General features: G+C 51.6%; 11 protein-coding genes and 1 non-coding gene across 12 annotated transcripts; 7 read left to right on the top strand and 5 right to left on the bottom strand.

Annotated features, from left to right (window-relative positions):
* Positions 1-150: 150 nt before the first annotated feature.
* MDJ1 (Mdj1p) lies at positions 151-1,572 on the top strand (the record flags this gene model as incomplete). The annotated part of the gene is made up of 1 exon (XM_002551537.1): positions 151-1,572. One exon carries the CDS (start codon positions 151-153, stop codon positions 1,570-1,572), a length of 1,422 nt encoding a protein of 473 aa, XP_002551583.1.
* A 298-nt stretch (positions 1,573-1,870) lies between these two features.
* EMA19 (Ema19p) lies at positions 1,871-2,377 on the top strand (the record flags this gene model as incomplete). Its single annotated transcript, XM_002551538.1, has 1 exon — positions 1,871-2,377. One exon carries the CDS (start codon positions 1,871-1,873, stop codon positions 2,375-2,377), a length of 507 nt encoding a protein of 168 aa, XP_002551584.1.
* Positions 2,378-2,718: 341 nt separating this feature from the next.
* On the top strand, positions 2,719-3,951 carry MLO50 (Mlo50p; the record flags this gene model as incomplete). Its single annotated transcript, XM_002551539.1, has 1 exon — positions 2,719-3,951. The coding sequence occupies one exon, from the start codon at positions 2,719-2,721 to the stop codon at positions 3,949-3,951; it is 1,233 nt and encodes a 410-aa protein (XP_002551585.1).
* Positions 3,952-4,145: 194 nt separating this feature from the next.
* GNA1 (glucosamine 6-phosphate N-acetyltransferase) lies at positions 4,146-4,619 on the top strand (the record flags this gene model as incomplete). The annotated part of the gene is made up of 1 exon (XM_002551540.1): positions 4,146-4,619. One exon carries the CDS (start codon positions 4,146-4,148, stop codon positions 4,617-4,619), a length of 474 nt encoding a protein of 157 aa, XP_002551586.1.
* A 61-nt stretch (positions 4,620-4,680) lies between these two features.
* Positions 4,681-4,971, bottom strand: SMX2 (mRNA splicing protein SMX2; the record flags this gene model as incomplete). The annotated part of the gene is made up of 2 exons (XM_002551541.1): positions 4,681-4,884; positions 4,945-4,971. 2 exons carry the CDS (start codon positions 4,969-4,971, stop codon positions 4,681-4,683), a joined length of 231 nt encoding a protein of 76 aa, XP_002551587.1.
* Positions 4,972-5,911: 940 nt separating this feature from the next.
* LPD1 (dihydrolipoyl dehydrogenase) lies at positions 5,912-7,408 on the top strand (the record flags this gene model as incomplete). Its single annotated transcript, XM_002551542.1, has 1 exon — positions 5,912-7,408. The coding sequence occupies one exon, from the start codon at positions 5,912-5,914 to the stop codon at positions 7,406-7,408; it is 1,497 nt and encodes a 498-aa protein (XP_002551588.1).
* Positions 7,409-7,572: 164 nt separating this feature from the next.
* KLTH0A03014r lies at positions 7,573-7,645 on the bottom strand. Its single transcript has one exon. It is a non-coding gene; the product is annotated as a tRNA-Ala (tRNA).
* A 454-nt stretch (positions 7,646-8,099) lies between these two features.
* On the bottom strand, positions 8,100-10,262 carry GAT1 (Gat1p; the record flags this gene model as incomplete). The annotated part of the gene is made up of 1 exon (XM_002551543.1): positions 8,100-10,262. The coding sequence occupies one exon, from the start codon at positions 10,260-10,262 to the stop codon at positions 8,100-8,102; it is 2,163 nt and encodes a 720-aa protein (XP_002551589.1).
* A 1,326-nt stretch (positions 10,263-11,588) lies between these two features.
* On the bottom strand, positions 11,589-12,287 carry FCF2 (Fcf2p; the record flags this gene model as incomplete). The annotated part of the gene is made up of 1 exon (XM_002551544.1): positions 11,589-12,287. The coding sequence occupies one exon, from the start codon at positions 12,285-12,287 to the stop codon at positions 11,589-11,591; it is 699 nt and encodes a 232-aa protein (XP_002551590.1).
* Positions 12,288-12,500: 213 nt separating this feature from the next.
* On the top strand, positions 12,501-13,187 carry IES3 (Ies3p; the record flags this gene model as incomplete). Its single annotated transcript, XM_002551545.1, has 1 exon — positions 12,501-13,187. The coding sequence occupies one exon, from the start codon at positions 12,501-12,503 to the stop codon at positions 13,185-13,187; it is 687 nt and encodes a 228-aa protein (XP_002551591.1).
* Positions 13,188-13,514: 327 nt separating this feature from the next.
* Positions 13,515-15,014, top strand: FRS2 (phenylalanine--tRNA ligase subunit alpha; the record flags this gene model as incomplete). The annotated part of the gene is made up of 1 exon (XM_002551546.1): positions 13,515-15,014. One exon carries the CDS (start codon positions 13,515-13,517, stop codon positions 15,012-15,014), a length of 1,500 nt encoding a protein of 499 aa, XP_002551592.1.
* Positions 15,015-15,202: 188 nt separating this feature from the next.
* Positions 15,203-15,793, bottom strand: KLTH0A03124g (KLTH0A03124p; the record flags this gene model as incomplete). The annotated part of the gene is made up of 1 exon (XM_002551547.1): positions 15,203-15,793. The coding sequence occupies one exon, from the start codon at positions 15,791-15,793 to the stop codon at positions 15,203-15,205; it is 591 nt and encodes a 196-aa protein (XP_002551593.1).
* Positions 15,794-15,874: the final 81 nt, after the last annotated feature.

The raw sequence follows: 15,874 nt of genomic DNA on the forward strand, positions 1-15,874 counted from the left end.
AGCTTCCTTCCTCTGCTCCTCGTCCGCTGCGCTAAAAATCGAACGCATTGCTCATCTCGCGCCCCGCGCAACGCAACCCGACTTCACCTCCCCACCACCACCGACCACCGCAGCTCAATTCCACCCCCACCACACGCAACTTTCCCACACATGTACCGTCGCACACTACTGCGTCTGAGCAACCCCCGGGCGCTCGCGCCCCGGCTCGCCACCGGCCCCAGCGCCAGGCTTTTCCACGCGTCCACGCGCCTGCTCGACGAGCTCAAGGATCCCTACGCGACCCTGGGTGTCAGCAAGTCCGCTAGCGGGTCCGAGATCAAAAAAGCCTACTACAAGCTCGCCAAGAAGTACCACCCCGACATCAACAAGGCCGAGGACGCCCAGAAAAAGTTCCACGACCTGCAAAACGCCTACGAAATCCTCTCGGATGACTCCAAGCGCCAGCAGTGGGACCAGTTCGGGCCCGCGGCCTTCTCGCAGGGCGGTGCCGGCGCGCCCGGCGGCGGCGCTGGCGGCGCCGGTGCTGAGGGCTTCGGCGGCTTTGGCGGCTTCGGAGGCGCGGGCTTCGGCGGCATCAACTTCGAAGACCTCTTCGGCGCGGCGTTCGGCGGCGGCGCGGGCGCCGGCGGCGCCGGCGCGCGCTCCCGCGGCTCCATGTTCCGCGAGTACCAAGGCAGCCCCATCGAGCTCACGCATCGCATCTCCTTCAAGGACTCCGTGTTCGGCACCAAGAACGTGAACCTCAAGTTCAGCGCCTACGACCCCTGCGGCACCTGCGACGGCTCCGGCCTCAAGCCCGGCGCCTCCAGGACCACCTGCCCCGGCTGCTCCGGCACGGGCACCCGCGTGCACATTCGCGCCGGCTTCCAGATGGCCTCCACCTGCAACCAGTGCGGCGGCGAGGGCTCTGTCGTGCGCGACTCTGACACCTGCGCCACCTGCCACGGCGAGGGCGCCAGCCTGAACAAGGACCACGCGATCAAGGTCGACCTGCCCCACGGCCTACAGGACGGCGACGTGATCCGCATCTCGGGCCAGGGCTCGTACCCTAACATCGCCGTGGATCCAGCCATGAAGGACACCGTGCGTCTCTCGAGAGGCGACGTGCTGCTGCGCATCCGCGTCGACAAGGACCCGCGCTTCCAAATCAAGAACAAATACGACATCTGGCTCACTCAGGACATCCCCATCACCACTGCGGCCCTGGGCGGCATCGTCACGGTCCCCACCGTGGACGGCGAGCAGGTCAGGCTCAAGGTCGCGCCGGGGACACAGCACAACGACGTCGTGTCGATCTCCCAAAAGGGTGTGCCCAGGGGCGCCTTCGGCTCTCGTGGAGACATGAAGGTCCAGTACAAGATCTCCATCAAGAAACCCCAGTCGCAAGCCGAACGGTGTCTCTGGGAGGCGCTTGCCGATGTAACCGGCGATACCCTCGCCAGGAGATCGGTTCTGTCGTCGCAGCCGCAGCAGTCTTCGCACACTGACAACCCTGATGCACCCGGCGCCCTTGGCAAACTCGAAAACTTTATTTCGAACACCTTCAAGAAGATCAAGGGCGATAAGAAGTGATGTGCAGGATCGCTTCACGCAACAACAATAATAACACCTCTAGATAAAGACGAAATTTCCTGTAAATAACTACACCAGGGCATGTACTCCTCCTTACTCTGTAAATAGCGGGGACAAGTGCTCAAGACCGCTGACATTCTGCCAGGTTCCAAAAGCCGCGCGCTCCACGCCATTGTGCGGGTGCGTGATCCGTGTTTGTATTCTCTACAGTAAAATTAAACGATTCCTTCAAATACATTAAAATCTAAGGCACATTTGTGCAGAGGAACGACAGCTCAAACTCACGAACGTCCGCAAAATGCTCTCCAATGGCTTGCAGAAGTTCTACTACTACTACTTCATTATACACATCTTCACAACGATACTGATAGACTCGTCGGTGATTCTTCCGGCAAAGTTCCAATTCACGCAGCCGCTGGTAGAATGGCACATCGCACAAAACAATGACTTCCTGCTATTCGAAAAACCAGATTGGCTCTGGTACTTCGTGCTAATCGAGTGTGTGGGCCAACTACCCGGCTTCTTTTGGTTCGCTGGCAAGTTCAGGCAGCTGTGGTCCCTAAAGGAAAGTCAGACCAAGGCCGACAAGATGGCCATTCGCGATTGCGAAAAGTCGCTTTCGAAGTGGCTCAGGGTCTACGGCTGGAATGCTTCCGTCACCACTCTCATCTGTCTGTGGACCGTTTGGACAAGAGGATATTACCCAAGCGGCGAGTTCTTGCCCATGAACGTGCAGGACAAAATCAAGCTCATGGCTATTTACGTGCCCTACGTACTCATACCCCTGAGGTTGTGCCTCGCTTAAGGCCTTCCCCGGTAACTTTTCACCGGCGTGCCGTGGTCGAATGAGCAGCTCTTCGCCAACGTACCATGATAAAATTATACAAAATAGTTTGCCTCGAGCAGAAGGTCAACCCCGTCTGGCGACTGCCACGGGCCGGAACCGCGTTTCTTGGCGGTCAGCCGTGCTCAGCCTTTTTCCGGTGTTCAGCTCGTATTTTTCGCCCATGCATGCTATGTACAAGTAATTAAGACAAATTCAGTATATATTTTGTCCATCATCATCAACAAAACCGTGGAGTTCTCAACCCGACACGCTCGAGCACACTCTTCTGTGCTTGGCAGGTTAACGGAGGAACAAGGCTCATGGACGGCCCAAGATACGTGGCACCTTCGCAGCGGCTGTACCGCGCCCGTCACAAAATTACGCGAAAAGACTTGTGGAAGTCTTATACGGTGGACGACCTGACCCTTTCTGTGGACGAACCGGCTCTTCTGGACTTCTCAGTTCCGGTGCTTGACTTCAAAAAGCCTCCTAAGAAGACTGTGAGCAGCTCGGAAAGGTCCTCGTCGATTTTCTCTCAACCATGCGGGGCTGGTTCGGAGTACGGATCGCAGGACGATCTGGGTTCTACGGCAAATGGAGAGCTTCAGAACCTGATGTTTCGCAACTATTCTCTCGACTCAATGATATTACAAAACAAGAAGCGCATTACGGACCACGAGAACAATGTCTCGCTCCTGAAGGCCGTCTCGGAGACGTCGGCAGCGAACAACAAGAATTACAGGACCTGCTCTCGGCCCTCCTCTCTACCACCGAAACTATCGAAAGAAAAGGTACTGCATGAAAATGCCATCGAAGAGCTTGTTCGGCATGCTGAGCGACTGGAACATCGGGATGCGAGGGTTCTCAAGTACACTAATAGAAAGCTTTTACGCAGGGAAGCACACGCGCAAAAACAGTGGGCAGAGATTGGGCAAAAGAAAAACAAGGACATTTTACTAGAAGTTCGGCGCCGTGGCCTGGTGCTAGACGGACTGCCCTGGCAACACAGACAGAGGGTTTATGACTTGTGCCTAATCAAAAACTTGGAGGCACCTCCCTCAGCCCCACTGCTGGCCGACATTCGGTCTGCAATTGAGGATGCAGTCGAGGATAGGGGCGACGAGATCTTTTGCAATCTCTATGCTCGATCGAAGTGGCTGAAGAATGGTGCTCCTCCCGCCTTCAACTTCTACCAAGTTTTCGAGCTCGAGTTCGAATCATTGTACTACCATATAACCATTACGCTGGGGCTTGACCCAGTTCGAGAATTCGTATGGCCTTTATTGGCCACAGTACTCTGCCATTATTTGAACCGCGGTCCAGCAGACATGGTAGTGAGACTCGTTGATACCTTGGTACTAACTTCATACTACGGTGAAATAGACGAAGTGTTCGACAAGATTTGGGAGATTGTGCTGAAAGAACAGTCTCATAAGTTCTTCGGTTCTCGCGAGAGCGTTCATGACGAGCTGAGATCAATTCACGCTCACCTTCCGACGCTTCTACAGACCCTTCAAGCGCAATCCGGACAGGCAAAAGAGGTTAAGCAATAGGACAAAATACTCTTTAGACATTAGATAGATTCATGTACTACGGAAATTCGACCTAGGAGAAGACGCAAACCTTCAATTCCTCTCAAGATTCGTGTAACATGCATACCATTCCTCACATGTGACAGCGAATATGGTGTTTTGCGGGTTAAAACAAGCTGAGCCCTCAACGCCCTAAGCGAACCAACAGCTCAACGATGCCTGTATTGCCAAATGAATACTCGATAAGAAGGGTGAAACCTAGCGACTACGAGGGAATAGTCGAAACACTAAGGGTTTTGACAGTTGTTGGCGACGTGACTAAGGAACAGTTCGAGGAAACAGTCGCCTACTGGAATGAGGTTACCGTGAAATCTAAGGGAGAGCCCATCAAAGCCTACAACCCACATGTTATCACTGATGGCTCTGGGAAAGTTGTTGCCACAGGAACTGTCTTCATTGAGAGGAAGATACTACACGACTGCGGGCTTGTAGGCCACATCGAGGATATCGCGGTAGCAAAGGATCAGCAGGGCAAGAAACTAGGCCAGCTATTGATAGAGCATTTGACGGAGCTTGCGCTTTCCCGCGGCTGCTACAAAGTGATTCTCGATTGTGACGAAAAGAATGTGGGCTTCTACCAAAAGTGTGGTTACAGCATAAAGGGCGTAGAGATGGACCGTCGGTCCTGAGAAATGCAGCTTTTTCTAGTGTACATAATTACAAAAAGTAGGAGTATGGGAGAGTGGAACCTCAAGCAAACGTCTCGAGCGCTTCGAGGGAAACGATGGAGTTCCCGCGCACGACGGACTGCGACCCCATCGCAAACTTAGTCCCGTCCTTGCGCACTTCGACTGCATCGTCGAGTACAACGTTCAGGAAAATGTCGAATCCCCGCAGGACGCCAACGAGCTTGCGCGACCCGTTCAGCTGAATATACACTTTTTTGTCCATGTACTGCAAAGATAGTTAGTAAAACAGAGTTGGTACCGGGGAGATGCGAAGAGCGTAACATACTTTTTTGAGTTCTGGAGTCGATACCATAATGAAAGCGAAACTGCGAAGCTGTAGTGGTCTTGGGGCAAGCTCGTCTCAAGCAGCTCAACTACTGATCAAGAACTTTAATTACCAGAACCTACCCATGTTCGTCAATGATGACATAATTTCACCAGAAACGTTCAGTCTTAAGGACAGTTCATTACAACTTGCGGGCCCCGCGTCCACATCAGTGCTTTGAGCTCTGAGACTTGAAACCATCGGTCCGCCCTTTAGAAATAACTCTGAGCTTTCCCCCGTAAACATTGAACGGAAACACCTTGATTGAGGGGCGAAAGCACCTCTAGTTATTTAACCCATTCTAAGTCCCGTGGAAATGCCTCCGATCATATAGCAGTGACTCATCCAAGAGAAGGAGTCTTATATACGCTCGCCAATTCCAATCACTATATACGCGCCAGGGACCCTGAAACATGGACTCTGTGCTTCAACATTAGCGGTGGCTCAACGTCTGGCGACTTCTTTTCGCCAAGCCAGACTAATGCTCGTACCTGTCCTTCCTCTTACAGCTGGCTCAAATACATTCTTTTCATTTTCCTTCTCGGACCCGACTTCCCGCTTCCTGTAGATCTCACTTCGACAACAATAATGCGGGGAAAAAGGTAAGAAATGGGACTGGGCTACAAAGCGCACTGGGATACAATACACATGCGCCAGAACCTGGCCACTAAGCAGGAACAGGCAGGCCTTTGGCCTGCTAATACCGCTATCGGAACTCGATCTTTTTACACATCTCTTTGTACTAAGATTACAAAAATTAATATATAATGCGATAGGTCAGCCAATTGAAAATATTAGATAGATTTCTGAGAAGGGGCAATACTTGTAAGTTAGAACAACATATTCCAGTTTGCGGTAGTACCATTCGCACGCGCAGAGCTTGTATATTTATCGGTACTTGCGTGATTTGTTGAAATAGAAGAAGAAGATGTTGAGAATGAGACTACAAGCGGGTGCTTCGCGCCGTTTTTTAAGCGGCACTTCGCGCATGCTTGCGGAGAAGAAGAAGCATGATCTCGTGGTGGTTGGCTCCGGCCCCGGTGGCTACGTGGCTGCCATCAAGGCCGCACAGCTTGGCTTCGACACGGCTTGCGTGGAGAAGCGTGGCAGAGCCGGTGGTACCTGTTTAAACGTTGGGTGCATCCCTTCCAAGGCGTTGCTGAACAACTCCCATTTGTACCATCAAATGAAACACGAGGCTAAACAGAGGGGTATCGACATCAGCGGAGACGTCTCCGTTAACGTCGCCCAGCTGCAGAAAGCCAAGGATACCTCCGTCAAGCAGTTGACGGGTGGTATTGAGATGCTGTTCAAGAAAAACGGCGTCACGTACTACAAGGGCCACGGCTCCTTCGAAGACGAAAACAACATCAAAGTCTCTCCAGTAGAGGGCGTCGAGGGCAGCGTCACCGAAGAGACAATTTTGGAGGCCAAGAACATCATCGTGGCTACAGGTTCTGAGGTGACGCCGTTCCCAGGGATCAAGATCGATGAAGAGAGAATCGTTTCTTCAACCGGTGCTCTATCCCTCAAAGAGGTCCCCAAGAGACTGGCGATTATCGGTGGTGGTATCATCGGGCTGGAGATGGGCTCTGTTTACTCCAGACTGGGCTCCAAGGTCAGCGTGGTTGAATTCTTGCCTAAGATTGGTGCCACTATGGACGACGAAGTTGCATCCGCCACTCAGAAGTTTTTGAAGAAGCAGGGCTTCGACTTCAAGCTGGGAACCAAGGTTCTCTCTGCTGAGCGGAACGGCGATGTCGTGAACATCGAGGTTGAAAATGTCAAGAGCGGGAAGAAAGAGTCCTTGGAGGCAGATGTTCTTCTGGTTGCGATTGGTAGAAGGCCTTACATCCAGGGCCTAAACGCCGAGAAGCTGGGCCTGGAAGTTGACAAGAGAGGTCGCCTGGTCATTGATGAACAGTTCAACACTAAGTTCCCCCACATCAAGGTCATCGGTGACGTAACCTTTGGCCCTATGTTGGCTCACAAGGCTGAAGAAGAAGGTATTGCCGCTGTGGAGTACTTGAAGGAGGGCCACGGTCACGTTAATTATGCCAACATTCCATCCGTTATGTATACCCATCCAGAGGTCGCTTGGGTCGGAAAGACTGAGGAACAGTTGAAGGAAGCTGGCATCTCTTATAAGATTGGTAAGTTCCCATTCATGGCTAACTCCAGAGCTAAGACCAACCAAGACTCTGACGGCTTTGTCAAGATTTTGATTGACGCTGAGACCGAGAGGATCTTGGGCGCTCACATCATTGGTCCTAATGCCGGTGAGATGATTGCTGAGGCAGGCCTTGCTTTGGAATACGGCGCTTCCGCAGAAGACGTTGCTCGTGTGTGCCATGCCCACCCAACTCTTTCCGAAGCTTTCAAGGAGGCTAACTTGGCTGCTTATTCCAAATCAATTAACTTTTAGTTTTGGCTAAATCGCTGCTCTTGTTATAACGATACTTATTATTTTTATCATAGCACACAAGAAATCACAGCCTGCATTAAGTGCAGACGCTTGATTCTGACAGGAGCACTTGCAGCGTTGTGCTGGATGTTCCACCACCAAAAAAAATCTGTTAGGAAAAAAATTGGACGAGACCGGAGTCGAACCGATGACCTCTCCCATGCTAAGGGAGCGCGCTACCAACTACGCCACACGCCCTGTTGATGGAAAAATTGGATTAGATTCACACCATAATGCTTTACGATGTAATCGTGATTGAAGTTGCAACCTGTAGAGTGTCAGTATGGTGAGCAAGTTGATGAGGTTTAGGCGGTTCGCACGCAGTTTGCGCTCCATCTCGTCTTGTTTTGGCGAGCAGATACAAAAACTTATAAATGTTACAGCTGCTTTCCTGCGGTTTCAGGAGCTGAGCTGTGCCAGAAGTACAAATACTGCTAGCCCTCATCCTCGCTATATTTCCGCCACTAAACAGTGATACATGATGAGATTAATATTACGAATTCTATTAAATGAGTAGTGACGCAGAACGTGCAGGTCACACGTTCCAGCAACAGGTTGGATGCTGTTGTAGACAGGTCCTATGCAATGCGGTTTCTAGGCTAAAAGTTCAAAACAATAAGTAATTGGGATCTTGATAACGAAACCTGGGGATTTACAAGCTCAAAGTGAGCCAGTCCCAGTTAGCATTCTCTCCTGCGTTCTTTTTATCGGCTGGGTTTTGAGGTCCACTAAGCCCGCTTGCAGGCTCTGGTTTTCTCCTCCCTTCTCTCCCATGTGACGATGAAAAGTAGAAGGCTGACTGGCCCTCAGGCTGCTTTGACTGAGGTTGTGATCCTTGCTGAGGATGAGTGCGTCCGGAGTTATTTTCTGAGTTCGTGGGCTGAGACCATTGTTCAAGAATGAGGTCAAAACTGGATTCATTGTGCTTTGTGCCTTCATCTACGTTTGCTGTAGAATGCTGGTCGATGTCCATCTCAGAGGCAGTGTTGCTCATTGTTTGGGTGTCTGCTCCCGACGCTTGTACTGGAGTAGGGGTACCTGACCCGCTCTCACTACTGGCATTCTCTGCGTCCCGGGTATTGAAACTAGCCTTTGATTTCCTTCTCGAAAAGGATGACTGAGATCTTGGTAGACTTGGCCTTGCCTCGCCCAGAATATTAACTGAAGACGTCTTTTTTCTGCTTAGCGGACGCTTACTCTTCGAATTCTGCACTGCATCTTTCGAAGGTGAATTATCTTGCCCCACAACAGCGGAGGAATTTGCAGCAGTAGCCTTGTTTGATGAACGCTGGCGCTTCTTAATCACGTCAGTTTTCAGCGACAAAGGCCGCACAACGCCGTGCAGCTTCAGGAAAAGACCACATGCGTTGCAGAGAGGATTTCCTTGGGGGTCTCTCCTCCACAATGGGGTTGTTTTTGTGTGGCAATTTGTGCACTTGGTATCTGTTTTCCCACCTGACGCGCTTGCCCCAGAGGTTCCTTCATTGGTTGTTGGCTTCCGGGCCGCATCGTTTGATCCCTTTTCTTGCTGGCCGACAAAACCCGTTGGAATTGAGCCGCCATTTATAGACGTGAAGCTCAAACTTCCTCTTCTCGAATTAGAGCTTTTGATTTGCTTCTTGCGAACCGAATTGACGCTAACTGGGCGGCGAGAAACCTGTGGGTTTGGAAGAGAGCTAGGCGCTATGGCAGATGTGCCAGGGGCGGATGCACCTAGACCATTGGGCAGGGCTTGCCAGGCACTGCTAGGCCGTCTAATAGATATTGGGGTAATGTTGGATGTTCTATCATAAAGATCAGGAAGTGAAATCTGTGAATTTGTGGCGTGCAGTGGTGGGAATATATTTTCGTTATCTTGGTTCCCTTCATTCACTGGATGCAAGAAGTCGTGGTCGTCAAAGAATGTCTGACCTCCCAGGATACTGGAGTTCAGGCCGCCAATGGTAACCGAGTTCGGCACCGTCGAAAGAGCACTGGCCTGGTCCATATTGTTGAGAAGCGTGGAATTTGACATAGACTGCTGACCATAAGATGGATTGTCGGCGGATGATACCCCACTGTCGCTTATTAGTGCCGGCGAAGAGTACGTCGCTGCGCGCATTCCCATGTCCTCATCCTCCTCGTGACTCAATTCGCGACCCGACGCCGATTCGCGGCCATCTAGTATGTTAAAGCTGTCAACGTCGACATCGGCCATAAAGCCAACATGCTGGCTGATGTTCGAGAATGAACCGAAATGAACATTGTCGTCGAAGCCAAGAGCCGATGGTTCCATATCCCGCTGAGAGAATGGCTTCATGGAGTTAGACGGCGTCGGGCCCGAGGTCGGACCTCGCCCCATCCCGCTAACGATCTGGTCGCTTATGCTGAGTTTGGATTCAAGGGGTTCTGTTTTGACTGGCGCACTTGCCGAAGAAGATGACGCTCTGCCCTCAGCTAGTCCATCAGTGGCCTGCATGTTGAGTGTCGACGAAGCAGCTGTGGAGAGACTCTGGCCTCTTATTTCCCGCAACTCTGCCATGTAATCAATTTCTTCGGGCACCATAGGGCTCGATTTATCGCTCTGGCTTAAATACTTGACCTGCTCCGGGTACAGCTGATCCTGGTCTTGTCTGGCGACTGGGACGTTCTTCCTCATGCGTGCCCCAAGCATGCGCCATGTCAGGTTGACCATGCGGTCGCGGTAGGGAAGCGAGGCTTGCGCGCTGGAATACATGTGCCATAGGGCCTCCGCCGAAGAGTCTGATATCGCTTCTTGCAGCTTTTTCTGGCACTGACGCTCACGGCTGCGAGCGTCTTCTTTCCTCTCTGTCATGAGCGTTCAACTAAAGTGGAGTCCAAGAGGCAGACTTGGAAAGGCAGGGGGCTATAAAATTGAAAGATCGTTTTGTTCGGGGATTAGACGTCGGGGATGTGAGTCAAAACGCTTCCGCAAGTTCTCTTGGCTTGGCCGATGAACCAGTAGTGTTCAAGGATGTATATGTGTGTGAAGAGTGAGAAGAAAGACAACTTGTCACAACGCCCAGAGTGTATACTCTACGTAGTGGCCGGCCTTTCGCGTAGGCAAAAGCTACAATGTGCGCCTGCTCCTTCACCTTATCGTACTGGCCCAAGCCGGCGTCAACAATCATAGGGAAGGCCCGTACCACAACGATGCTTTTTTTTCCTGCGCATGCAAAGAGAACCTGCAGCTGGCGCCGGTCAGAATGCGCGCTATGCTTAAGTGCGCAGGACCTCGAAACAGCTTTGAGTTCCTAGCCATGCACCAAAACCGGAACCGGTCTTGCCCGCCGCCAGACGTCCCTACAAGGCTTACCGTTCGCTAAGCAGAGACGCAGGGAGAAAATGCAGTGGAATTTCATGTAACCAAGACCAATCAAAAGCTGAGCTGATAACGCAGCAGCGGAAGAGGCGAAAACTGATCCAATTTTTTTTTTTTATTGACACTACTGATAAAGACCTTAGCACCGATTTCGCATGCGATAACGGACGAGGCTGGTCCGGTCTGCAGCAGTAGGAGGTTCACAGATAGAGACGAGAACAGGCCCCACCGAGACCCCCCGCCGCATATAGACCGAGGATGCACGAGGGGAAGAATGAAGAGCCGTAAATGTTGATGCCGCATGTGACACACATATCATGCTATACGTAATTGGAGCGACGTCACGTGATGAAAATGTAGCCGCCCAGGCCGAGAGGCGTCTGTCCCGCGTTCTTGGCCAGTAGTTCCGAGGTTCTTTGTCGTTCAACGTTTCAATACATCTGCATCAGACTCTTGGCCGCGGCGCTGTACTTGGTTATCTGGCGTTTTTGTTCCAGGGAGGGAAGAGAGCGAAAGTTTTGTGTGTTTGAGGTTTTCGAAGCGCGCTTTTCGAGCTTCTTTTATACCCCAGAAAGTTATGTCTACCCCGTATTTTGGCTTTAATTAGTTGGGAGGGCACCCAGAAGGTTGAGGGGGGTGAGCGGCTAAGCAGAACGCAGTGGGACCTAATTATAGAATGCAACAAAGAGATAGACTTAAATACTCTGTAAAAATGCCACCAAATGTGTACATAGTCGCCGGGCAGAGATCTGCTGTCGGCAGAATGCAGATATGGTATGTTACAATGAGAGGATGCAGATCGTGGGATGCGAGGCACGCTCACATCTTGTTGCGCTTCTCGCGCACCTTCCTGTAGTGACCCTTGGCACCGCTGGTCTTCTTGGCCTGGACCTCGGTGTACTTGCGCTTGAAATACTTGTTGGTGTTTTCGCTGTCCATCAGTTCGCCGACCATTGTGCTCTTGCGCTGCTTGTTGTTCAGCCTGCTGCTGTAAAATTCGGTCTTGTCCTCAACTATAGTGCCGACGGAGAAGCGCTCTGGAACAGTCCACTTCTCCTTCTTGTAGTGCCGTTTGGGATCCAGCGCGGCACGGTGTTTCAGCACCAGCAGGTCGCGCTTCAGCTCCCTTGTAAGCTCAGGTTTTGGCAGCGTAAACCACTGCTCAGTAGTGGAGGGCTTCTTGGTGGCAGCGTCCTTTTTCCGCGAGTGTAGGATTGAAACCGGGTCCTCAACCTTGGTTACCGCCTTAGTTCCCTCCACGGCACTGCCTGCAGGCAGCGTCAGGCTGTCAAAGCCGGTTTCCATGCGCGGAAGTTTGCGCATCCGCTGCTCTATCTCTCTGAATGTTTTCTGCTGCTGGGCAATCTTGGAATCGTCCTCAAACTCGAGCTTGTCCTGGTCAAAGCCTTCATTTTCGCCCGGCGTGCTGGACTCACCGGCTGGAGCGCTGTGCGTCACGCCAGCGGTCTCCAGCTTCTTTAGCTCTGCAAAAAGGTCTTCTATGCTGTCAGAGGCCATTGTTCAGGTTGCGCTTGGGTGCTTTTCTTCGTGTGCTGGGCAGCTCATCGCTTGGGTAGAGAGTTAGAAATTTTTCAGAGTCCGTAATAAGTGTATATGCAAGTAATAAAAAAGGCAGGCATTGAAGACGAGTTTACATGAGCTCGTGAGATCTTCCGCTCCTTGCCCTTTACTAACCTAATCCCGCACGCAGCCTACAGCGGAAGCCACCAAATGAGTGATGAATCGGCGCTTAGTATATGCGAAGACTCAGTTAGAGAGTTCACAGAGCTGCTCGCGAAGGATACGCAGATTCGGTATGCCCAAAACGCTATAAGACGATACAAGAGCAGTGAGGCTGTAGACGTGGACGACGAGCGCAAGAGCAGGCACAAACGCAACATCATAGCTGTGGATGACAATCTCAAGATCAACTATGAGATGGTGAAGATGACACCAGGCACGTTTATTGAGAGCAGCGTCTCGACGTCCAAGAACAAGGCCCTCAAGGAGAAAGCTGGAAAAGTGACGAAAATGAAGACGAACTACTACAAGAAGAGGCTGTATAATATGAACGAGCAGTTCCTGGCCGAGCAGGGCACATTAGAGCCGGTATCCTGCAGCGACTCGCAATCGCCTGAGAGCGCAGCGGACGCGGGAGATGCGGGGGACACCGCAGGTGCAGCTTCGATAGCAGACGATGCTCCTCTGGACCAGCAGGCGAGGTGGCTAGCTGAAATTCACAAGGACCTGCTGCAACAGTACAACACGCTTCTTCAGGAGGAGAAAAAGTGGTTTTTGAAAAAGGAAGTGCTACTGGATGCAAACGCCAAGCTCGACCTTTTCACAACCCGCGATGAGGACCAAAGCACATTACAACTCGGTAGCAAGGACACCGCGGGTCTCTGCATGTTTCACTAGGATAGGGGCACCTCATTGCTGACGTTCAAAAAGCTTACCGCGCCCTAGAGAAACGCTGCGAGTCTCTGACACCAAGGCAATGCATGCTGCCGAGCCTTGTGGCTGCAATTGGCGTTGATCCATATTCAAAAAGTTAGCAGCGGCCCATGAGCCTCACCAAGAGACCCTGTAGCAGTGCCGAGGGGTCTCTCTTTATAGAGATGAGGTGCGGGTAATACCTTGAAGATCGAGGTTTCTCATACATAAAAATTTTCAAAGTAAGATGGAGCATGAAATCGGACAGAGGAAGTCCATCGCGGGCTACTAGCGGCTTCTTTAGACTTCAAGATGTCCGATTTGCAACTGGAAATTCTTCAGAAACTTGACCAACTGGGCGAGATCCAATCTACGCTTGAGGTCTTCCCTAACATAAACCCTCAAGTGGTGCTGTCGTCGTTGAACTCATTGAAGGCACATGGGAAGCTAGAGTACACCAAGCAGGACAAAACCTACTATACGTTGAGCAAGGAGGGTGAGGAGATTATGGGGAAGGGTTCGCATGAGATCAGACTACTTCAGTTGGTTGACAAGTTCACCAAGCTCCAAATCAAGGATGTGGCTACCCACATGGGAGCCGACGGAAAGGTGGGTCAGGCGCGTGCGTTCAAGAACGGGTGGATCTCGAAAAACAAGGACAACGAGCTGACTGTCAGCGACAAAATTTCGTCGGTTAACGACGTGCAGGACGAAACCAAAGATATTCTGGTTCAGATCAAAAACGGTAACTACGAGGGCGTGAATGACAAGACCCTAAACGACCTCAAGAAGCGTAAGCTGGTAGCGGCCAAGAAGGAGATCAGCTTCCACGTGACCAAGGGAGCAGACTTCTCCACAGAACTCACAAAGTTGGAAACGGACCTCACCGCCGACATGGTTGCCTCAGGAACTTACAAGGACCTGAAATTCAAGCCCTACAACTTCAACTCTGAAGGTATCTTGCCTGAATCTGGTGCCTTGCACCCTCTTAACAAGGTCAGGGAGGAGTTCAGACAGATCTTTTTCTCGATGGGCTTCACTGAAATGCCTGCCAACCAATACGTTGACACAGGTTTCTGGAACTTCGACGCTCTATATGTGCCTCAGAAGCACCCTGCTCGTGACCTGCAGGACACTTTCTACCTGAAAGACCCTATAAAGAGTGACCTGCCAGAGGACAAGGCATATTTGGAGAACATCAAAGCGGTGCATGAGCAAGGTAAGTTTGAGTCCATCGGTTACCGTTACGACTGGAAGCCAGAAGAGTCTCAAAAGCTTGTCTTGAGGACTCACTCCACTGCTACGTCTGCGTACATGCTGAAGAAGCTGGCTGAAGACCCCAAGCCTACTAGACTTTTCTCGATTGACAGAGTCTTCCGTAACGAAGCCGTGGACGCCACTCACTTGGCTGAATTCCACCAAGTCGAGGGTGTCTTGGCTGACTACAACATCACGCTGGGTGACTTGATCCAGTTTATGGAAGGTTTCTTCGAAAAGATGGGTGTCACTGGTCTGCGCTTCAAGCCAACCTACAACCCATACACCGAGCCTTCTATGGAAATCTTCTCATGGCACGAGGGCCTAGGTAAGTGGGTCGAAATCGGAAATTCTGGTATGTTCAGGCCTGAGATGTTGGAGTCCATGGGTCTTCCTCCTAACATGAGAGTGTTAGGTTGGGGCCTATCGCTGGAAAGACCAACCATGATCAAGTATGGCGTGCAAAACATCAGAGAATTGCTGGGCCACAAGGTTTCGCTCGACTTCATCGAGACTAACCCAGCCGCGAGATTGGACGAGGACCTCTACGAATGAGTCCCCAGCCACCCTGCTCATACCAGAAAAAGAACCAAGGCCTTCGAGAAATTTTGGCAGTGCCACAAACGCCTCGCTTCATACAATCTTGATAAACCCCTAGATTTCTAAAATAACCGTGTTCGCTTATTCTATAATTTCTACGAACGTGAATGACCTTACCTTATATATGCTTGACCGGCAAGTCGTTAGCCTATCGTCTGCCGCCTCTCCAGGAAGGGCTTTGTGCACTGGTCAGGAATTAGGGCTTCCCCCGCGCCGCCCCACTGCGACCGGGAAGCGCTCTCGACCTTGCGGGCGCTCTGGCGGTGCCTGTCTTTGGATATCATGTTCTTGATGTGTTTCGAAGGGAGATAGAATGGGTTGCTCTTGCGATGCGAGAGCCTTGGCCTCGCCGGTGCGCCGGGGGTTTCCGCTGGCTGGTCAGCACACGCATTGAAGGCCTCGTAAGGGAGCTGCTCCAACGATGTGTCAAAGCTTTCTGTCTCCTGCAGATCCGGTAGTGATAAATCCGCGTCACCATCAAGCGAAAATATACTGTCCTGTCGTAGTCCGTCAACGGCCATGTCGGAAGTGAGAAGTTCCGCTTCGAAGATCGGTGGATCAAGCTCGGATTCCGTTCCAGAAATTATAAGCTCAAGAACGTCTTCTATGGGAGCGCGAGGCTGCTGTTCCTGCTCTGCGCCTTCGCTCAGCGACCCCGCGTCCAAGCTCGGGTAGGACCTGGCAAGGCCCATGCTCGTCTCCTGGAAGTCAAGGTCTGTGTGTGCGAAGATCATGTGCGACAGTGTGCTCTACACCCCACCATCAAAAACTACGCCTCCTCTCCATCCAGATCGATTATATACCTCGCCTACCAG

Source organism: Lachancea thermotolerans (genome assembly GCF_000142805.1).
Source record: "Lachancea thermotolerans CBS 6340 chromosome A complete sequence".
NCBI lineage: Eukaryota > Fungi > Ascomycota > Saccharomycetes > Saccharomycetales > Saccharomycetaceae > Lachancea > Lachancea thermotolerans.